The sequence below is a fragment of the Penicillium macrosclerotiorum genome (genome assembly GCF_028827735.1).
Source record: "Penicillium macrosclerotiorum strain IBT 26536 chromosome Unknown utg000009l_segment0_segment0, whole genome shotgun sequence".
NCBI classification, from domain to species: domain Eukaryota; kingdom Fungi; phylum Ascomycota; class Eurotiomycetes; order Eurotiales; family Aspergillaceae; genus Penicillium; species Penicillium macrosclerotiorum.
The window spans coordinates 974097-996088 of NW_026643088.1; the positions used below are offsets into that span (position 1 = coordinate 974097).

The 21992-nt window shown below is 51.1% G+C and overlaps 7 protein-coding genes across 7 annotated transcripts; 3 read left to right on the forward strand and 4 right to left on the reverse strand.

Annotated features, from left to right (window-relative positions):
* Nucleotides 1-841: 841 nt before the first annotated feature.
* On the reverse strand, nt 842-2271 carry N7462_009517 (Mo25 family protein; the record flags this gene model as incomplete). Its single annotated transcript, XM_057081231.1, has 5 exons — nt 842-1072; nt 1125-1397; nt 1477-1953; nt 2073-2111; nt 2167-2271. The coding sequence occupies 5 exons, from the start codon at nt 2269-2271 to the stop codon at nt 842-844; spliced, it is 1125 nt and encodes a 374-aa protein (XP_056930068.1).
* A 240-nt stretch (nt 2272-2511) lies between these two features.
* Nucleotides 2512-4341, forward strand: N7462_009518 (protein arginine methyltransferase RmtB; the record flags this gene model as incomplete). The annotated part of the gene is made up of 3 exons (XM_057081232.1): nt 2512-2752; nt 2883-3531; nt 3591-4341. The coding sequence occupies 3 exons, from the start codon at nt 2512-2514 to the stop codon at nt 4339-4341; spliced, it is 1641 nt and encodes a 546-aa protein (XP_056930069.1).
* Nucleotides 4342-4567: 226 nt separating this feature from the next.
* On the reverse strand, nt 4568-5743 carry N7462_009519 (uncharacterized protein; the record flags this gene model as incomplete). Its single annotated transcript, XM_057081233.1, has 2 exons — nt 4568-5681; nt 5736-5743. The coding sequence occupies 2 exons, from the start codon at nt 5741-5743 to the stop codon at nt 4568-4570; spliced, it is 1122 nt and encodes a 373-aa protein (XP_056930070.1).
* Nucleotides 5744-6079: 336 nt separating this feature from the next.
* On the forward strand, nt 6080-8731 carry N7462_009520 (AAA family ATPase SEC18; the record flags this gene model as incomplete). Its single annotated transcript, XM_057081234.1, has 3 exons — nt 6080-6441; nt 6495-6810; nt 6860-8731. 3 exons carry the CDS (start codon nt 6080-6082, stop codon nt 8729-8731), a joined length of 2550 nt encoding a protein of 849 aa, XP_056930071.1.
* An 892-nt stretch (nt 8732-9623) lies between these two features.
* Nucleotides 9624-10530, reverse strand: N7462_009521 (KxDL motif-containing protein; the record flags this gene model as incomplete). The annotated part of the gene is made up of 3 exons (XM_057081235.1): nt 9624-9705; nt 9902-10054; nt 10217-10530. 3 exons carry the CDS (start codon nt 10528-10530, stop codon nt 9624-9626), a joined length of 549 nt encoding a protein of 182 aa, XP_056930072.1.
* A 1925-nt stretch (nt 10531-12455) lies between these two features.
* N7462_009522 (uncharacterized protein) lies at nt 12456-13223 on the forward strand (the record flags this gene model as incomplete). The annotated part of the gene is made up of 2 exons (XM_057081236.1): nt 12456-12492; nt 12715-13223. 2 exons carry the CDS (start codon nt 12456-12458, stop codon nt 13221-13223), a joined length of 546 nt encoding a protein of 181 aa, XP_056930073.1.
* A 1765-nt stretch (nt 13224-14988) lies between these two features.
* Nucleotides 14989-20786, reverse strand: pkhB (putative sensor histidine kinase/response regulator; the record flags this gene model as incomplete). Its single annotated transcript, XM_057081237.1, has 3 exons — nt 14989-15282; nt 15340-15453; nt 15510-20786. 3 exons carry the CDS (start codon nt 20784-20786, stop codon nt 14989-14991), a joined length of 5685 nt encoding a protein of 1894 aa, XP_056930074.1.
* Between the last annotated feature and the right edge of the window lie 1206 nt (nt 20787-21992).

Below are 21992 nucleotides of genomic sequence, written 5' to 3' on the forward strand. Positions count from 1 at the left end.
TAGCCCTAATCATTGGAACACAGTTTAGAGTATTTAATGAGTGTACTAATGAGCGCGAAACTTGCCAGGGAGCTCAAAATGCAACCAAGGCTTGGTCGGCTCCACTGGAAGGTGGGCCACAAAAACTATGATGGATGGACCCGCATGCTCTGATGCCTATGCTATACTTAGAAGCATGACATCTTGAATGCAAAGCCTGGAGTTGGGAGACTTTTAGCAGGGTACCTACTCTCCCCTTTGAACATGATCCGGAACGCACGGAGGCGTGGGCTTTTGATAAAAATAGAAAACGAGTTCTCAACGCTAAAGATGTCTCGAGGGAGGCATGGGTGAGCAATCACCATTTCTCCTCTAGGAAGCACAGGACTAAAGCTTGAGACGCAAGTGCTTGGCAGGGCAGAAATTTAAGCTCGACCAGGTCCCGTCGTGTCAAGCCATATCTTTTTTATCTCTACATAATTATGTTAATCCCTCACTCTTTGCCCCTTCCCTCTCCCTACTGGAGATTAGGGCCGGAAAATACAAGAGGTCAGATGCGATGCACAGAACCCGTTCAATTTTATCAAGATATCCCTTTTCTCACTTTTGGGGAAATGGAACATGTACTAGAATGTACTCGAAGAAAAAGAAGAAAAAACGCGAGGAACTCCAGTAGCCGAGGCTGTAAATCCAGCAGGCCATCGGCTGCACAATGCAAAAGGGAGATTTAACCCAACAACCCCAGCTATACCCACCAAGATCGTCATAGCGTGAAAAGAAAAGGAGAAGATAGAGAAGGGACATGGCCATGGTGGGTGATCTAGCGGCCCAGCGTTAGATCGGGTTCCAAAGCATGCCGAATCTAAGCCACCGTGGCGGTGTTGGCGCCGGACTGTGGAGTTGTACGGGCCCTATCAATAGGCTCTTTAGGAAGGAGTTCAATTTGACGAACGAGAAAGCTCTTTTCGTCGGTGAATTGGTCATCATCAGTCCTGTCCTCCAGGAATTTTGGCAAGAATCTCAGCAATCGATCGCGGTTATTGATGAGAATTCGTTGCACCGCCACCGACTTGTTTGGATTGGCGACAAAGACCTTTTCCAGTCAGCACATTCATTCCCTCTGAATTGACAGGGCGGACACCTACTTTGAATACATGGAACCCTTCATATTGTACCATCTTGCGGTCATCACGTAACAATTTCATGCAGAGCTTGAGATTCTCTCCACTTTCCACGTAGGCCATCATCACATTATAGTTTGCACGGTCCAACAGGATCTCCCCTAGTAACTTTATGCTCTGTCGCTTGGTCACGTAGGAGTCCGATTGAACGAGGTTATCATTGAATCGCCCAAAGAAGAGCTCGAAATTGGTGGCCAGGTAGGCTGTCACCAGACTCTTGTGACGAGTCAAGATCTCCTGCAGATATGACCAGTCAGTCTCTCATAATTTATCCCAAGAAGGAAGAGAAGGACAAAATCCCGAAGGCTCTTCTTACCCTGAACGTAGTAAATGCATCGGCGCTGACTTCAAAATTGCTCTTGTCGATCCAATCAAAGAATTTCCAAAAGACCCCATCGCCCTTTTGGGGTAAATTGGGCTTCAAATCAGAGAGGCGGACTGCGGGTTCCCCCTCATGTGATTGATCATATAATACCACCGCCGTGACCACGTCAAACTTGAGTGCTTCTCGAAGAATCACGCCACACGGCATAGCACTCTGGCTCTCCGAATAGCCTCGACATAATTCAATCAAAATCTCTGGTCGATGGTGAACAATGTATGAAATAACAGGAGGGTCCTTGTCGGGCGCAAATGAGGTCGGTCGGAAGCGCAGGATATGGGAGAAGATGGTCTGCGTGTCCTTTCGGGCCTCAAACGGGAGCAAGTGAATGGATCGTGACAATTCGTAGAGCAGATCTTCCTGAAGAGTGGCCTGGATCAGGGCGTGGACCTGGTCGGGGGACGTGTTGACCTCTGCATTCATGGGAACGATGTCAGTCGTGCATTCCGATCCAGTCCAGCAGCGCGGGAGTGGCGGTCCTTCAACTGTAAGAAGGCAGGTAACCGACCTTGTGTCCCTTGAACAATGACTTTCATCTGGCTGAGCTGCTTCGCCAATTCCTCATCGCCCTAGCTTCGTGTGTCAGCGATGATGCGCATATGCTGGGGATTGGATTTCCCGGACTTTGGGGTTGCTAGGCGTCTCTTGGACCCTCATTAACAATTCTTTAGTGGAGCGGACCACATCAGCAGGTTGTCGCGATCGGCCGCGATTGAAGAAAAACGCCATGGCTCCAGAGGTTGGAGAGTTGTAGAAACAAGGGCCTCGGTGTCTAGTGAAGCCAAGGTTGGGTCCCTTGTGACCCGTCATCAACCGCCCGCAATAAACAAACGGCGGGCGGGGCAACCGGCTGGCCTCAGGCCGCACTGATAACGGATTTTTTTTATCAGTCAAATCTCTGCCCCTCCAACCCCCTCCGTAACCCCAGTTGGTCAGTCTTTCGTTTTTGCCAATTGCCTTTCAATCACGATGGCGTCTTCGAACCGTGCTGCCGATTCACCCGTCAACGAAATCCCGGCCGATTCACGCTCACTTTCAGACGATTCCGACTCCAGCGATGAGGAGGGTTGGGAAGATGTCGAGCCTGATGATGAGTCCCAGCCTGTAGTTGGCCTTTTCTCGGATGTTGTGTTCCCTGACGTGCGCTCTATGTTGAAGGAGTGCAAGGAGAAAAATAATTTTGATCTAGTGAAGATCCAGAAGGAACTCGGTGTGTTATTCCTGTCAGGTCATGTCTATCTCTAGACACAGACCTATGATTCCTCCTATACCATGTCTACAGCAGGGAGATGGTCTTACCTTAGGGACTTTGGGACTAATTGCGAAATTTCTGTCTCCAGATCTGGATTTCCTCGACACCATCAAGCTGGTCAACTATGTGCGATCTGAGGTCAAGGCCGGAAACTCGACCCCCGATGTTTCCTCCAAATCCAAGTTCGCCGATGATGCCTTCCTGAAGCCCGTCCTGGAGGACGACGCTCTCCTTTACAGCCTGGATGATATCGCCGATAATGATGGAGAGGATGCGGCACCTGGCAGTGAAGCTGAGAAGCAGGTCCTTGAGCTGCAGGAGGAATTGGAGCGTCTCCAGAGTCAATTTTCCGAGTATAGACTCGCCGTGCAAAAGTCGATGGAGGATCAGCTGTCCAAGGAGGACGAAAAACTTGAGCCTGGTGCAACTATCAAACGACCGGCCAAGGACCGACTCCAGGATGCCGATGCCGACTACTTTGTCTCATATTCTTACAACGGGATTCACGAGTCCATGCTGAAGGACGCCATCCGTACTGATGCCTATCGCGATTTTGTCTATGAAAACAAGCATCTCTTCAAGGACAAGGTTGTACTAGATGTTGGCTGCGGGACCGGTATTCTTTCAATGTTTTGTGCCAAGGCTGGCGCAAAGAAGGTCATCTCGGTTGACAACTCCAACATTATCGATCGTGCTAGAGAGATCGTGCACGCCAATGGCTTGGGTGATGTTATCACGTATGGTTACTTATTTTGACCCGCCTTTCAGACACCCCATTGACTAACAATCTTGGCAGATGCATTCGCGGCAAGATCGAAGAAGTCACTCTGCCTGTTGAGAAGGTGGACATCATCATCTCTGAGTGGATGGGCTATGCTCTGCTTTTTGAGGCCATGTTTGATTCTGTCATCTACGCTCGCGACCGGTACCTTGTCCCTGGTGGTCTGATGGTCCCGTCGCATGCAACTCTTCGCATTGCCCCCTTCGCGGATTCGGAGTTCGTTGATACGAACGTCTCGTTCTGGAACAACGTCTATGGCTTCAACATGTCCAGCATGCTAATGAACATCTATGATGAGGCGCTTGTTCGTCATGTGAAGCCTACATCTCTTCCTGGTGACTCGAGTGTGTTCCTTCCGTTGCCATTGCACACCATCACTGTCGACGAGCTCTCCTTCCTGAAGGAGTTTCAGGTGACCTTGAATGAAGACATTGATGCTCTTGATGGCTGGGCTATCTGGTTCGATATGTTCTTCATGCCCTCGCAAGACTCTACCATCCCCGAGAACGCTGGCCCCTCTGACATGCAGAAGAAGGGATTCGTTGCCTTTACCACCGGGCCTCATGGAACTGAGACTCACTGGCAGCAGGCTATCTGCCTGATTGACCATGGAAAGCAGCAACCCAAGCCTCTGAAGAAGGGCCAAGTTCTGACCGGAAAGGTTGGCTACCAGAAAAAGGAGGAAGGCTCTCGGCTCCTCAATATCAGCATTGAGTGGCAAGCAGAAGACATAACGAAGGGCAACCAACACTGGTCCCTTCAATAGATGATACAAATTTCAAAAGCGATTACTTCCTAGAGGACACGGGACACCGTGACGTTCCATGGACTACTTAACAAGATAGAGAATAGTTACTATACCCAGCGAAGTATGGCATCCTACAACCTGGATAAGGCTTTGATCTAGTTTCTGACAATACATGAATTTCCATAAAAAAATAAAGTATTCATATTTAATCGTTTTATCAGTTTATCATGAAGTCATCCTAAAGTCAACGCTCAGCCGTAGTCTTCTCAGATTTGCGGGAATGCCTGCTTTCTCTACATGCCCTGTCATGAGAGCGGCGATAAGAACGGTCTAGAGAATGGCGGGAGCTTCGATGTGAACGATGCCGACTGCGACTGCGACTGCGGCTGCGATGTCGGCTGCGGTCTCCGTGATGATGACGATTCTCATGACATCGACGAGAACTCCTATGTTCCTTGTCATCGCGTTCTCTAGGCGCAGGAGCATCGAGCTTGAAGTTGCCAAAACTATCTATAGACTTGGATCGTCGCCTCCGACGATGCCTTGAAGAACGACTTTCTTCAGCTTTCAGCGCTTCGAGCTCTCTTTGTTTGTTCTCATTCCATCGCTTTCGCTCCTGCTCTGTAGCTTTTAATTGGCGTACGGCCTGTTTCATAGCCATCAGAGGATCGCTGGCATCCATACGGGCTTTCTCCCGTTCTTTGCGCCTTGGGTCCTCATTTCCCCACACATTCTTCTGTGACATGGAATCTGGTGCTTCTAGGGCCTGGGCAGATGACGAATACCATGGTTTTCGACCCACGTCTTCTTTGAATCCTGCAGCATTGGAGAATCGCATCATATACTGATTTTCATAGCCTTGTCGTTCCTTCTCCGCCTCGGCCTCGGCCTCGGCGTTTTTTTCGGCCTTTCTGTTGCCACCTTCGGCTGGGAAGAGGTTGATGTGACCTGCATTATCCAAAAGGGGGACTTGTGCTTTCTTATCATCACTACGGGACGCAGAAAGAAGTTCTTCTCGTTTAGCATGAGCCTGGGCGGCATCTTCTCGGGCCAGTCTGATATCCCTATCCGTATCGTCTTCTCCGGCAAGCCGCCGTTTCTTGCGATACCTCTCGGGTCCGCCAGCACCTTCTCTGTCTGGACGACTCTTTGTATCTGACGAAGAGCGTATCGGCGGTGGAGGTGGGGGTGTGGAAGGGCGCTCGCCGCGTAATATCTGTATCCGGCGCTTGGCATCGACCTCTTGCATCCGACGCTCATCCTCTTCCTCACGGGCCTTCGCCTCGGCCTCGTCGCGCTTCACTCGCGCGATATTCTCGGAGTTGTAGACATTCCATGACTTTTTGCCAAGGAGATGGCTGTTCAGATGTTAGCGCCAAGAATAGAATCCTAGGCAGTGAAGAAGCACTTACAGCGGCATTGTGGAACGATAGTGAGGGAAGGAAACCCAGAACGCGACGGGCTCGTAGGAGCTGCCTTATCGATAACGCCCCACGGCCCGACGCTGTTCCCGGAGTGGCTGAGTTCCCCACGCCGTGGGCCTTCGAGCTTCAACCTGCTCTCTTCAACTGTTTTGCTATTCTGAGGTTGTCGCTTGACACTCGTACACCTGCTCAGCCATCGATCTCAAGAGATCTAAACCACACGGGGGCTTGATCTGCGTCGTTGCCTGCTCCCGTTAAGACAAGTGGCGATACCCGCAACGTCCCCAACTCTCCTACACCTCTTTCGCTCTCCAATCCTCATATCAAGCAATATGTTTAATCGGAACAATCTCCCATCTGTCCCGAGCCCTTTCGGAAGTCGACAAGATGCTGGGCGTCCGTCGCCACAGGGCTATTCGAATCCCAACCAAGCACCGCCACGGTATGGTAACAGCTCCGGCTACGCCCCAAGACCCGATCCTGGACCTGCCCACGATTACGATGTACCCATGACTGATGCAAGTAATGATATAAGGGGATATGGAGCTCCGCCACCATCCATGGGTCGGTCACCGCAACAAGTGCCTGACCGCATGCCCCTCGGAAGACGGCCAGCGGGAGGGGCAGCTAATGGCCCGACTTGGACGCTCTATCCCAGCAAGAGCCCAAACGACAATTACACTTTTGGCAACCTGTATGCTTATTTGAAGCCTGACTCTTGTATATTCGGATACTGATTGACTTCAGAGTCGCTGTGTCACCTCAGGATATTCCACCCAGCCGTGACGGCACAGACGTCCTTCTCCTCGTTAACGATGTCTACGTCTTCTCCGCTCGTCCCCTCGAAGGCGTTCCTGCAGGTTATATCGGCATGTCGGATCCTCAGCGTACTTGGGCAATGGTTGGAATGCGAGATGCTGTCAAGGTACAGCTCTATGATCCGTTCAGTCAAGGAGGTCAGGCTTACTTGGGATCCGCCGACATTGAAGTCAGCTTTGCATCTCAAAAGAAACGAGTGGAGGCACCATATGACCAGGATGATCTTACAAATGCTGTTATTCGTGTAGGTCAATCTCCATTGTGAATTTGTTAGGACATACTGACATGATAAGAACTTCGAAAACCAACTGTTTGCTCCGGGTCAAAGGGTTCTGATGGACCACAGAAGTATTCCATTATTGCTCCAGGTCAAAACTGTTCAACGCGTGGACTTGACATCTGAGAAAGTCGACCTTTCATCTGGCGAAATTGAGACCGACCCTGCAGCAAGAGGAATTATCACCCGGCATACCCAGTTTAATTTCTTCAAAGATACGCAAACTGGCATCAATATGAAACCGTCCAATCGCCGCCCTGCAGCGAACTCGATTATTCAACCCGGGTTTAAGTTTGAAGACATGGGTATTGGTGGCTTGGACTCGGAGTTTAGCACCATTTTCCGTCGGGCCTTCGCATCCCGTATCTTTCCCCCTGGTCTTGTCGAGAAGCTTGGCATTCAGCATGTTAAAGGTCTCTTGCTGTATGGACCTCCTGGCACTGGTAAGACCCTGATTGCCCGACAAATTGGCAAAATGCTGAACGCCCGGGAACCAAAAATCATCAACGGTCCCGAGGTGTTGAACAAGTATGTCGGTCAGTCAGAAGAAAACATTCGAAAGATGTTCGCCGACGCAGAGAAGGAATATAAGGAGAAAGGCGACGAAAGTGGTCTGCACATCATCATTTTTGACGAGCTAGATGCCGTGTGCAAGCAGCGTGGCAGTGGCGCAGCGGGCGGTACTGGCGTTGGTGATAGTGTCGTCAATCAGCTTTTGTCCAAGCTGGATGGTGTCGACCAGCTGAACAACATCTTATTGATCGGTATGACTAACCGTATGGATATGATTGATGAGGCTTTGCTCCGTCCTGGCCGTCTGGAGGTTCACATGGAAATTTCCCTTCCTGATGAAAAAGGCAGAAGCCAAATCCTCAAAATCCACACCGAGAAGATGCGGACCAACAACGTTATGGATACAGATGTCAACTTGGAGGAGCTTGCTCAATTGACAAAGAACTTTTCCGGTGCTGAGATCGCTGGTTTGGTCAAGTCAGCATCCTCGTTCGCCTTCTCGCGTCACGTCAAGGTTGGTACAATGGCTAGCATCAACGATGATGTTGTCAACATGAAGGTCAACCGATCCGACTTTCATCAAGCACTCGAGGAAGTCAAACCCGCATTCGGTGTTTCGGAGGAGGAGCTTTCCAGTCGAATCCAGTATGGTGTCATTCACTACTCGGAAACCATCAACGAGATCTTGCGGGAGGGTGAACTGTTCGTCAAGCAGGTCGGCGAAGCAGAGTCTACTCCGCTATTCTCCGTCCTGCTGCATGGACCTCCTGGCAGTGGCAAGACGGCCCTGGCTGCTCGAATTGCCATCAACTCAGGCTTCCCTTTCATCAAGTTGATCAGCCCGGAGGATATGGTTGGATTCAGCGAGACCGCGAAGATCCAGCACATTAGCCGAATCTTTGACAGTGCCTATAAGAGTCGCACCAGCATTGTCGTAGTCGACAATATTGAACGTATCATTGACTGGGTGCCCATCGGCCCTCGCTTCAGCAATAGCGTTCTCCAGGCTCTCATGGTCTTCCTTCGAAAACAGCCTACGCATGGCCGCCGTCTATTAGTCCTGGCTACCACCACTGAACGGGCTTTGATGAAGCAACTGGACGTCTACAACTCGTTCAACTCCGACATTATGGTGCCTAATGTCAGATCTTTCGACGAGCTTCGGTATGTCATGGAGAAGTCCGGCGCCTTTGATGCCCAGGAGATCTCACAGGCTCTTGAAAACGTCGGGGGCCTGGCGGATGACGACCGTCTCAGCGTTGGCGTTAAGAAGGTTCTTTTGGGCATCGAGACTGCCAAGCAGGATGCGGACAAGGTCGGTCGATTTGTCCGTGTAGTTAATCGAGCCATTGAAGAGGAGCAGAGCGTCTCTTAAAATGGTATATAGTTAGATAGACCTGGCTCGGGATAGAGTGGTGTAATCACGATCCCCAAATGGTCCACTTTTCTTTCCTTTTGAGGGCAAACAAGATACTCAAATCCTAATCATGCCTTCGAGGCTGTCATTTTTTGAGATAGCTGATCCTTGTTTCGCCAAAACAGGATATCATCTAATAGTAAATCCCACTTCGAAAGGATGAAATGCCCTTAAGTTAGCGTGTCTCTCCAAGCTGAGTTACTGTTTAAATGTATACATTTTTAATATCTTATGCACAAATCATTGACCAACATACATGTGAGCCCCTTCGAGAAAGTCCGCCATAGTGACAGTGGTTGAATACAGACCATTGGGCGTCAGACAGTTTCTTAGGGCAACTGACTAAGAGACCCTCCTAGTCATACCTGAAATGGTAAAGCTACCTGAATATACTTTTTTAAACTAACGAACGCGTAAAACACCTTTCCAAGTGGGTATCTCTCAGCCTACAGCCTATAATCGACCTCTATTTCTGAAAATAACCCTAGCGAGGGCTTAACTACGTACAATACCGAGCCTAATACGCGAGGTTTATGCCATATTGTATATCAAAGGGCCATAAAACATCATTTTACCGGGGAAAATTGGTAAAACACATACGATTCAGAACATCCGCCCAGCTATCAGCCCACAAACGCAGGGAATAACCCGATGTAACGTATCGAGGCACAGATATACACATAGTTCGTAAACAAAAACACGCCAGAGCCAACCCAGAAAAGCAAATTAGCCCGTCCCAGTCCCAAAATAGTCCAATTTTGTCCGAAGTCCATCATCACAGTCGTTAGAATAAGCACATTATAAGCATAACAGCACAGGGCACCGCCTAGGAGGGGCCCTGGCCGCAAAATCAGTAGTCATCATAGGTGTATTTCTTCGCCGCCCGGCGGTATTCGTCCGGATAGGCCTTCTCGGCCTTGCTCTTGAGCGCGCTATTGGGACAACATTCGTCAGCCTTCTAGAAGACGCATGCGGCGCTAATTTGGCCCGTCGATCCCCTAGAGCGCACGTGCCAAGCGCTACCCCGGCGGAGCGGAGGTGATGTGACATGTCGGCGCGGAGCGGGGCGGAGCATAGAACGTTCATGCTAGGGGCTGGGTTCGGTCCAGGGTGCATTTCAAGTCTTACCTGACGCGTTTCTGAGTCCATTCTAGATCCCGCTTAGTTTCTCGCGCGGTCTTCACGCCCTCGGCAAAGTTGGCGCGGACGCTCTTCAGACGACGCTGAGCTAGGGCTTGCAGCTCCAACAGCTCTCGCTGCTTTGCATTCAGCTGACCGGAGCTGAAGATCACGCGTGCATTAGCTTGATGAGGCTCTGATGCTTAAATTTGCTGCAGAGCTGCCAAAACAGTGGCTGCAGCCTCGTTCTTTTTCTCATCTCCCATGTGCGAGTGCGGTAAATCACCGCGTCTCAGGAACCATGCTTCGCGGTAGATGACTCACGTTTGCGCCTGTCTCGCGATCCCCTTATCCAAGGGGGTCGGGTCAAATGCGGTTTGCATTCGGTCGCTCAAAACATCGACGACATCCACTCCGGAGTACGACGCCGAACTCGAGTCGTAGTCACCGCTGGCACCGGCAGAGCTAAATGTGAGCCCGCCAGAAGTGCGGCTGCCCGCAGTTGTGCTCGCATCTGAATAATCTGGTGGAGAGCCTGCGACCCGCGAGATAGGGTAAATGCTGGCCGACACCGGTGCCTTGGAGGGCATAGCCATGGTGTGGACGGCGGGCTGGTAATAGTGACGCTGGGTGGCCATTATGGTGAGGTGGATTTCTTCCTGGAAGGTAAATGAAGATACACAATGACGAGATAGTCTCGGCAGGGCAAGACAATGTTAAGTTGAAGGACAAGAGAGGCCTTGGACTAGGTCCGGGTAGCAATATCAAAGGATGAAGGCCACAGGGTCTGGGTCTGAAGAGTTGGAAGTCTGAGAGAGATAAATAGAGAAGCAGGAGGACGTCCAGGCCCGCGGAATCCCACGACGGAATTTATAGTCCTCACCGGAGGGTCTTCCATCCGATGGCTTCTTCGTGTCCTTCTTCCATGATTAGGAGGCGCGGGGGGGAAGAGCAAGGATGGGCGGGAGTGACTGCGAGCCATTGGACCAGCGGAGTCCTGGGACATGCTCCCCCCTCCTTCCTGTAACCTCTCCAATGCCCCCCCATCGTGCCATCTTCCAATCCGCGAGCTTCGGCTGCAACGCCTTCTCCGTTTCTGTCCGCCGATTCGCCTCTTGGACCGCCCGGACCCCGCTCGCCAGCGGGAAACGAGGATGTCTGGCCCAGTCCACTAGGGTTTCCGCCCTCCGGTGGCTTTCCACTCTGGGATCTTCGGTCTTGGTCTACGCGGCCCCCCTCCCTTCTGCTGGGTCTGAGCGGGGCCTGGAAGTATCCGGGATAGAGAAATGAAGCCTGAGAGAGATGAATGGCTGAGAGGGTTGAAAGTGATATGAGCCGATGGTGGAGTTGGGACCAGGTATAAAGATAAGCATGGATCCCTCCCCCGTGCTTCTTCTCTGGACATTTGGACCTTTTTCTTTCTGTCTCCCACTCATATTCATCTCCCCACTCTGTGCAATTGACGTTCTCAAAACTCGGTGGCTGGGGACGGCGGTAATGGGGGCTTGGCTGGTTCGCTGCAAACTACAGAGGAGCCGGTAGGACATACAAGCTCGTGTTTTTCCACCCATGCGCTGACTTCGCATCATTGGTTCCCATACTGACCATACCATAGTCTCTCATGACTGCTAGAGCGGGCCGCTTAAGCCTCACTCTTCTGAAGAGATGCCATCCAGCGTGATTGACGGTGCCGAGGACCATCTCAGCAAAGACCGACAGAGTGCGGACTGGGTTCCGAGTCGTCCCCCCCCCCCCCCCCAAAGAGGAAAGATAAGACAATCGGAAAAGTCCATGTTTAACAGCTTGACATCATCTGGAATGCAAGCATCGAACAAATCAAAATAAAACTCAAATCAGATTATTGCAAGGCAGAAAAATCGAAACAACAGGGTCACACGGCTTGGCGATCTGAAATGTTGGACATCACTGCATAGCCCGACGAACCGTGGCAGCCGGCAATGATTCGAAAGAACCCGGAAGTTCCAGCCGAGAGGGTGTGGCCCCCATGCCCCTCGGGGGACACCGGCTGGCTCCTATTCTAAGTCCCCCGGCCAGAAGAAAAAAAAAAAGGGCAAGACCATTTGACCCCAGAATGGTTTGCTCGGGTTGAGCATATAAAAGAGATCTATCAGAAAAGGCCAAAGGTAACGGGGAGCAAGCATTGCGACGATGATCCCTGCACCTTCCGTTTGCCAGTCTTGGTGCGGCTATTGCTGCGAGAGCAAAACGCCTCAAACAAGCCAACAAGTGGTTAGAAGAACAGGGAACAGAGCAACGCAGCAGTGACAAGCGCTCTAGACGCCGGTCACAGCATGGAGGAAAAGGTACGTTTCCCCCACCGATCTATGCACATGGTCGATGACTTGCTCCTTCCACAGAGATGACAAGGCGAGAGACCCTCTTTTACAGACTCTTGGAGAAAAAGGTAAACGCAACAGACCCCGAAAATTGCAGAGCGGCCACCTCGTCATCATTGGTCCCCGATTCCCTGCTGACATGAAGACCACGCAGGCTGCGGAATGCAAACGAGCCTTGCAACAGGGCACCAATTTTCGCCCGCACTATGATGCTAGGTCGTCTACATCTGTATACCCACGCCGGTACTTGCTACTATGGCTCTTCCATGACTTTAGGTATCAATGGGGCGTGGTCGATTGCCTATTATCACGGCACAACGCCTTGGCCCTGAATATGCTGCATGCCTTGCAGCCTGACGAGGGCGATATGCCCCGTTGACTCGCATACGGCCACCGAATGACACTGTGCCACCACCCTCCATGGGCTTTTGATTTTATTTTTAATTGTTACTGAACCATCCCAAGTGCCTTTCAGGGATCCAATACCGAACGACCTCCGCCCAATCCCTTTCTGGGTGCTCCCGGCACAACCAGCCCAGGGCATCAGGCAGCACGGCAATGACGCGCAGAACATGTCCACCAACTGTGCAAATGGGAAATTTCTCCCTCGTCCGGTCTTGCGCGTCATCGCTCCGATGCCCTGCGCCCATTTACCATCTCACCGGGCTCGGGTCCGCCCCTCCCTGAGCCTCGCCGCTATCTTGTTCGCTCGGGCTGTTTCCCTCGCCAGACCAGACAAAAATTCCGGGCTGAAGCACATGCGGTCCGTTTTGGAGGTGTTTGTGTTTTGGTCTTCCCCAACCCCGGACCATTGCCACGAACCGCTTGCTGTTCGTTCCCCCGAATATACCATGCATCCGCCTTACACACCTGCACTGCACGCTGTCAACAACGGGCCAACAGAGTTGCATGCGTTACACGAGCCCGCAGTTTTGATCCGAGGCGATCCAGAACCCATCCCGGGGGACGGTTAATTTCCCGTCATCTGCAGATTTGCCTCGTGCACTGTTGGATATTAAGGCAGATTGGGAGGGGCGGACATCACCAAAGACCTACCCCTGATTTCTTTTTCAGACTTGATGATCATATCAGCAATGCTTTCGGGTCATCATTGGGTTTTTGTCGAGCATCTCTAGACCCTGCGAGAGGCCAGTAATTTGCCCGTCAAGTGGGGTTGAGGCGGGGATTTTTTTTCCCTACAGTTTGTTCCTTCACCGCCACATGCAGCGTCATGACTGGACAGTTGCTCTCGCCAACTCATCTCCCTTTCCATTTTGGGGGTGGTTCGCTTTTGGCGTGAGTTGGACAAATTCAACGCTGGTGAGTGGTGAAGCCCCCCCCTCCTGTCACCAATCCCCCCAGAGGTACAAGAGAAAACCCAAACCCCCCAGCATGCTTCGTCGGCCCTAGAAGTAGACACGATCTGCTGGCGTTGCAGACGTGCGACAAGGGATAGTATCGGGTACTCACGGCCCTTTGACGCATGCCAGACCATCTCAATTCGCAAGGATTGACCTTGAATGAAAGTCTTAACATGCATCGTAATATACCCAGATACCCACGAGGCCTCATATCCCTCGTTATCTGACTTTCCAAGAAGACTGCCGGATCCCGATTGGCTCGCGCCACGATTCATATGATTTACGCCTTGCTTCCCATCTTTTCCCTTTTGGCCTTGCCTGCTTCGATGATGAAGTCTGATGGAAACTCTTTTTTGAGGGGAGGGGGAGTCTCTTGTATTGATTGTCAGAACCCAAAATTCCACGTAGCTAGACTCGTTCAAACCACTGCCCAGACTACGGGCCTCATAACACTTCTCTCCAAATTTAACTTCTATATTCAAGTTACTGACCTTTCGCCGTTTATCAACGATCTAGAGCTCTATCTATTCGACTGGTAATAATCATGGACGGGTAGACTGCTATGACGTATATCTCCATTAAACGAATATGAGTCCCCCCTCGACCGCATCCTGCGATGAGTGAGAAAGTAAAGGCAAAAAAAAGGTAGGAAGGCAGAATTATTGACAAATACAGATCCAGAAGGTAGATAAGTGTCGTTACGCGCTCGTAATCTGGTATCACAAGAAAAAGAAGCAACACGACCCGGAGAAAGGAAGAAGAAAAAAGCAAATCAAGAGGACCAGGAAAGAAGAGGAAAACAGCCAAATCCAGGCACTGACGCCACACGTTCAAAGTTTGAACGGCCACAGTAGAACCCCAAAGAACCAAAACGTAGAGCCACCGGAAGGGCGCGGTGGAAACAGACAATAGTACAAGAAAGAGGAGCCCTTCGAATAGCAATGAAGATGCTGAGAAATGCGGCGCTAGTAGAAGCCCATCGCCCAATGCAGATGCAGATAATGCGTGGAAGGTTTCAGGCCCCGGAGCGAAGGATGCAAATGCGATGAAAAGCAAGGCAAAATCATAGATGAGCGCCCATGCCGATATGTATTCCCCCTCTCCTTTGCAGACCCCACCGATTCCCCAACCATGACAAGGAAAAAACGAACCCGTTGCGTGCACCGTTAACCGATCGTAAGATATAGAGGGCAATAAGAAAAGGAAGACAGAACAAGACAACAATCCGCTCAATAGTGTGCTAGAGAGCCGAAAGTCGAAAGCACGAGACTAATAAAATTTAGTAAGGTGTAAAAGAGGACGCCCTAAGCCATGGAGTGGATGAAGGCAGAGTGTTGCCATCACATTGGCAGGAAGGGGTAAAGTGAGGTATAAACCGTTAGCGGCGAGCAGCAGGGGGGATCTCGCCGCTCGGTTGAAGACGGTCTCGAAGCAGCAAGAGAGGCCGGCCAGGGTCAAGAAGACCCATCATCATTTTGCCCAATTCATTGTGTTTAATTGGCTTCGTAACATAATCGTTGAAGCCCGCTCGGGCTGCATTCTCGATCTGATCTGTCATTGCATTGGCCGATAGAGCCATGATCGGAATTTGAGGATAATGATTCTTCTGCTCCCATGCACGGATCTCCCGGCAGGTATCGTAACCGTTCTTGATTGGCATTTGGATATCGCACTATGAATTGAGATGTTAGCAACACTTAAAATCACTCAACAAAGGAGGCCGACGAACGATAATGAGCGAATAGTAGCCCGGCTCCTTGGAGAATACCATATCAGTACACTCCTGTCCATTGGATGCAGTCTCCGACATGAGCTTGATCTTGTCCAGATATTTCAACATGACCTATTTAAGAAGATTAGATGATTCCAAAGAGGAGATTCCAGAAGAAAAGAACTTACATCACGGTTGGTCTCATCATCTTCAACAAGCAGAATCCGGTAACCCTTATTCCCAAGAACCTCCTTGACCATCTTGGACACGGTCTTGAAGTTGTTGTTGATCTCCCGAGCCATGTCTTGGTTGCGATCCTTGCTCAGTTCGCGCTTGCTTTCTGGGTCAAAGATAGTGGAGAATGCCGAAGGCTTAACAGGCTTTGGAACAATGAAGACTTGCTTTCCAGTTGCCGCCAGCTCCTTTACTTGTGTACTGATCTGGCGTTTCTGGTACAAGTCCGAGATGATAACAACAACAGGGGCAACATTCGCATCAGTCTCTGACACATGTTGGATGACCTCCAGGATGTCATCCGTAGCAGGAAGATTCAGAACTAGATGGGTACAGGGTGTGCTGGAGCCTGGCTGCATCATGTCCTTCCACTCATCGACATCAAGCAAGGTCTTGATTGTGAACGGGATCTCGTGCGGGACGACCTGCTCAATGTGCTGTTTTGTGGCTTTCCGAGTATTATCCAGAGGGCACAGGATAACGATATTAAACGGCCCTTGGAGTGGCACGGCTGCTGCTGGTCCACTAGAAACCCTGCTCAGAGACATGGAGCCTTGAGGCGGCGGTGGAGTTTTGCGAATCGGTGTTGCCGTATCAGGTTCGTGAGAAGGTGAGTTCGAGGTAGGGTCTATACCAGGTTTATCGTGATCGAAATTAGGCGGTAGATTCACGGTATTGATATCTGGTGTCGGCAGAGCAGATGAAGAAGCAGAAGGCGGAGAGAGAAGCTTGGCCCCTGGAGGGGCAAGGAAAGGCGACTCCGCGGGAGGCGTTTCAAGTCCAGGTGACAAGCTAGCAAGGCCTTGATTTCTCAGCTGTGAGGCAAGGCTGTTATTGTCGTAAGAAGTTGTTCTAGACGTTCCTGGTCTCCGAGAAGCAGTTGACGCCTGGCGAAGTAATCGAGGCCTCTCAGAAGGTGAGGGAGGCGGAGGAGCATCAACCTTCACATTGAAGGAGAACTTGGCACCCTGGCCTTCTTTGCTGCTAGGAGTAAGCTTGCCCCCATGCATTTCCACCAGTTGCTTTGACAAGAACAAACCCAATCCACTGCCTGCATGTTGTTGCGATCCATTTTCTCCTAACTGACTGAATCGCTGCATGAGACGCTGCGCATCTTGAGAACTGAATCCCTTGCCGGTGTCTACAACATCAAAGTTGAGCAAGGCTTCGGTCTCCTTGAGCTGTGCGGACACGTCATGGAAAATATTGCAACCAATGTAAATCTCACCCTGAGCGGTGAATTTAACGGCATTTCCAACAAGGTTGATAAGAATCTGGCGAATTCGGAAACGATCACCAATCACCATTGCGGGCACATTGGCGTCCATCAAGTAGTTAATCTCAAGGCCTTTGTCAATCGCTCGGGAGGCAATTGTGTCTATCACATCCTCGATCATCGACCGCACATGGAACCATGAGTTCACCATGGACATCTTGCCTGCCTCAACACGAGAAACATCAAGTATGTTGTCCACCAATTCACGAAGATTGGTCGAGCTGTTCTGAATGGTATCAAGCATTCGTCTCTGGTCACTATCAAGTTGCGTGTCAAGGATGAATGGAATGGTACCAAGTATACCATTGAGAGGAGTACGAATCTCGTGTGACATATTGCTGAAGAACTTCGTCTTGGACTCCATTTGGTTGTTGAGTTGGCTCATCGCCTTGTTCAGCTCCCGCTCAAGGTTCTTGCGGTCATTGATGTCGGTGCACGTGCCATACCAGGAAGTTTCTTCGCTTCCAAAGCTGCTCGTCTCAACACAAACAAGGCGAACTAAATGCCATCGGAAGTCGCCGCCTCGAGACCGTAGACGAATTTCAGTGGAATAAAAGACTCGACCATTCTCGTCTTTCTGCAATGAAGCAACGCCGCGTCGCACCAGGTCATCCAGTGCGGATGAAACACCCTGGGTTTCTGATAATGATCTCTCACGACCATGTTCAGAAGATGGTATACCAGGTTCTGCCGCCTTGGGTCCGTGAGGGCCAGGAAGAGTTTGCATTGAAAGTCCGCCACATTTTTCAAGATCATCAGGATGAACATGCTTCGCGAAGCCCAGATTGAGGGCCTCCTCCAGTTTTTGGCCAGTATATAAGTTCCATTGCTCATTGACAAAAATCAAACCTCGATTTTCTGTTGCCTCGAAGACGACCTGGGGGATCGAATTCGAGAATGCCCGGTACTTGGCGTCTGTAGCAAATTTCTCCCTCTCTTGATTTGCTTTCAATTCGGCAATATGCTGTTCGTGAATATCAAGGAAGGAACCTATCCAATAAAGAACTTCTCCAGTGGACGAAAGCAAGGGGTTGGCTCTGAAAATGAACCATCGATACGCTGTCTCATCGTTGAATCGTCGAACACGAACGCGCTCGGTGAATTGAGAACCGGTTCGAAGGGCATTAGCCCACTCGTTAGAAACATGATCCCGTTCGCTACTGTGGATATTCTGCCACGGGTCACGAAACTTGTGCTCTTGAGGCTTGCTCCTTCGGTACGCATCAAACTTGGAATTAGTCCAAATAACTTCTCCGCTTTGGGGCTTAGCCAGGAAAAGATGGAGGGGGATAGAGTTCAGCATCAGCTGTGCGATTGTGTCCGAGAATGGTCGTGGAAGATCCCGCTGAAGCTGGGCAAAGAATGAATTTGTTGAGGCCTGGCGGGAGGATTGCTGAGTAGGGGACAAAATAGAAGGTCTGGTCTCTTGTAACGGGGATGCAATCGCCTGAGTAGAATCTTGTGGAGTACTTTCATCGGCACTGGGCGCTTTTCCTATTCTACCTGGAGATGTCGGTGTTGAGGAGGCGAGATTCGACTTGGATTTGGAAAGACGACGTCGATGCGGCGCGATAGGATCACGAGGACCTTTGGGCTGTTGAACATTGAAATAGCCGTCGGTAGCGTCCCCCGAGCGTGATATCAAAGCCGGAGAATGGGTTGTCGAAACAAATCCTGTTTGGCCAAGGTCATATCCAGGCGTTCCAAAGCTGGAGATGGCAGGACTGAGCTTCGTAGACGAGCGGTCGCTCGGACTGGCGATACTTGCTCGCGCAGATATAGAAGTTTCGTCGCCAGCGGAATAACTGACATGGCCACTTAGTCCTGCAACAAGTTCCAGCTCGCTGCTTGCGTCAGAAAAGGTTCCACCCAGTCCCAATAAATGGCCATATCGAGGTGTTTCCACTTTCGACACCAATTGTCTTTCAAGTTGACTATATTGTTGAGCGAGGCAAAAGGACGTAGTTAGGTGTGGCATAAAATGTGCCAAGGATTGGCGGAGATTAGATGGGTATGGCACAATTGTGGAAAGGAGTGAAACAATGGCAACTGGAAACCTCAATGTCGAGGAAGCCCCTTGGGGAGCTCGACCACCATGTAAAAGAGGAATGTGGATGACTGTCTTCGAATGGTCGATCCCGATGGCTTCCAACGGATGGGTATTTGAATAGTCATGGGCGGGCGGGTGTTGCGAGAAAGCGCCTTCATCCACTGTATGGTTGGAGAAGAATGGATTCTGGTCTGCATGCGTTCGGGGGGCGGGTGAGGGTGCAGGGGATTGAGACCATGGTGACTGCGGAATTTGCTCGTACTCATCATAATGCTTCAGACCAAATAAAGAAATATCATTTCCAGGCAAATTCAGCCCAGTATTCAAGTCATAGTCGGTCCTGTCCGCACGTTCAGTATTTGGTGTTTTCTGGACAACTTCGAGGGGGCTCGGCGCCATTTCTTGTCCTTGCTGAGAGATCTGCATCGAATTCGACGAGTACTCGCGAGTAAGAACAACCGGGGAGGTACGTCCGAATAGCTTCACGACTCCGGTGCGCTTGATTAAGGGGTCCGACTCGACTTCCAGAGGTCTTGTTATTGGAAATACTGCTTGCTTCACAGCAGTCGCATGTTTGTTCGAAAAATCTGCTGGTTCGGCCTGTTCGGACGCTCTGGCGACTCGTGCATGCTTCTTCTCCTGTTTTCCGGTGGCCTTTGATTGTGGTTGCTGTTGATCTGATTCAGAAGATGCAGCTTGCTTCTTACCATAACCAAAGCCTGAAAATGTGTGCCGGGATGAGAGGGTTGGTCGGGTCGACGAAAGGGGAGGGCCGGGGGCTTTGAAGTTGGATGATGACGACAATATTCCCTCCTGCTTATGATCGGCTTCATCTTGATTGTTGCAGTCGCCAGTAGTCTCCGTTGGGAGCAATTCGGTAAAGGAGGCCGTGTGGTTATTCGCCGGTCTCACATATTGGTTGAAGACGGCTTTTTGGCCCCAAGGCACGTTTTCGAGGTCTGTCGCATCACCGGGGACTGCGAGTGATACTCGCTCTGCCCCATAATGTGTTTGCAAGATTTGAATCAGATTGGACCACCAAGCTTCCAATCCCGGGTCCGCATTAAGCTTCAAAGTTAGATCATATAGACTGGGGGAACCGAACTCGGTTTCCGGGTCGATCTGTTGATGCTGAGGCGGCAGAAATGTAGGCTGTGCATCGGACACTTTTGTGGACGGGTGGGACTCATCTAGCGTCTGTGATGATGGTGTGCTTGATCTCGCCCTGTCCGAGGGTAATTTCAGCCGAAAATGTCCCTGCCGCCCGATTTGTTCGATTCCCGGCTTCCCGGATGGCGAATTCTGTACTTTCGGGAATGGATAGGAAGGTGTCTGGGTTGTCGCATTGTTGGGAGAGAGTACTTCATCGGTGGTACCTTTGATCGTTCCCCCAGAGCCTATAGAGTCAGAAGTGTGGACGACGGTTGGTGGAACCTCGGTTGAGGTGATAGATAGTCGACGTTTCTTGGGAGTTTCGCTGGAAAGGGTCGACACGGGTTGAGTCTGGGATGTGAGGTGATGTTGATGCTGTTGCATCTGCTGATACACCAGGAGCTCTTCCATCTGCCGCCGCAACTCTTTCAACGTTTGCGAGCTCCGGCCCTGATCTTCCTGTCGTTCGCTGAAGGACCGAGGGTCTTCCGTCACGGGAGTCAGGCCAATCATCTGTTCCGTCGAGTCGCCACGCGAGAAGCGAGGCATTCCGGAAGATGATTTCACGGCCCCGTCCCCTCCATCCGTGGTGGCATCCACTGGCAAGCCGGCGGCATGGCGGGCTTGGTCAGGAATTCGGTAGCTCGACGACCGTGGGGGCTGCAGGTGGGGAGGCTGCGGCACGGCGACAGGCGACACTGTCTCTGTTGGTGATGGGAATGGAGGAGTCCTCCTGCTATGCACGTCCCCCATCTCTCTCTCACACACACACACACACTCTCTCTCTCTCTCTCTCTCTCTCTCTCTCCTCCGCCGATCAAATGAGGGCAATCAGTACACCTGGGCGACAAAAACAGCGTCGAAGCACAGTCGGTCGGTCATGTCTCGGCCACGGCAGTCCGGTGCAGTCTTGAAGAGGGAGAATGAGCGAAGCGCGTTGGTCAGTGTTGGACCGGGGGAGAGGGATGGAACGTCGGCTCGGGAAGAAAGGAGACGAAAAAAAGACTCAGCAAAGCGCAGATGAGAGCTGGGTCGATTTAGAATCCGGGATCAGAGTCGAAAGAAGTGAATAAGGTTCAGGCGGTGTATCGCCCCGTGAGATGGGATGGGGGGTGGTTGTGGTATATGGTGTGGGTTGGGGGGGAGGGCGGGCAGGTCAACAGAGGAGTGTGTGGTTCGGTGGGTGGGTGTTCGGGATCGAGGGAACAAGCAGCGGCTGTCGTGACTCTGGACACTGGCGTCAGTACCCGCTAGGCCATTGCTTGGATCGGCCAGGGAGTGGATGAAGAAGGGAAAAAAAGTGGATTCTCGATGGCTCCGTCTCCGGGGAGGGGGGAAAACGAGGCGCCGATGACGTAGCCGGCCAGGGCCAAAATAAGAAAACCTTGACGCCCCGTGATGCAGGTCGAGCAACACCCTACTTAAAATGTCGCGTCTGATTGCCGAAATTTCGACGATCCCCCATTTAACCCTCTATTCTCTATCATCTATCGGGTTGGTGGGTTACCAGTCCAGCTGGTATAGTTCGCTCCAAGGGCAGCCAGACCAGAGAAGCTTAAAAAATAGACCCCCGAATCAATGTAGAACCCCCCCCCCCCAGCAACGGCTGTAGGAACGATGGAGACCGGTGTTCTCTGCATGAGTCGGGCCTATCATGGTCTCGCACTCTCGGGAGAAACTGCCTACAGAGAGTGAGAGGGAGAAAACGGAGTAGTCGAGTACAAGTCCCGTCCACTGACTCGCGTTGACGTCCTGATCCTTTTCCGACTCGCGGTGAAGGGGTTTGTTCTGGTCAGATGACGGAGTTTTGTCCAGTTTGGGTCCGAGTAAATGGTACTTGGACGGTACAGAGACTGTACAGAGGGAACATGTGCAGAGGTGGAGATATACTCCATTCCCTAAACCCAGATGTACATGGATACACACCACATATATACATATATAGATGTGTGTGTGTTT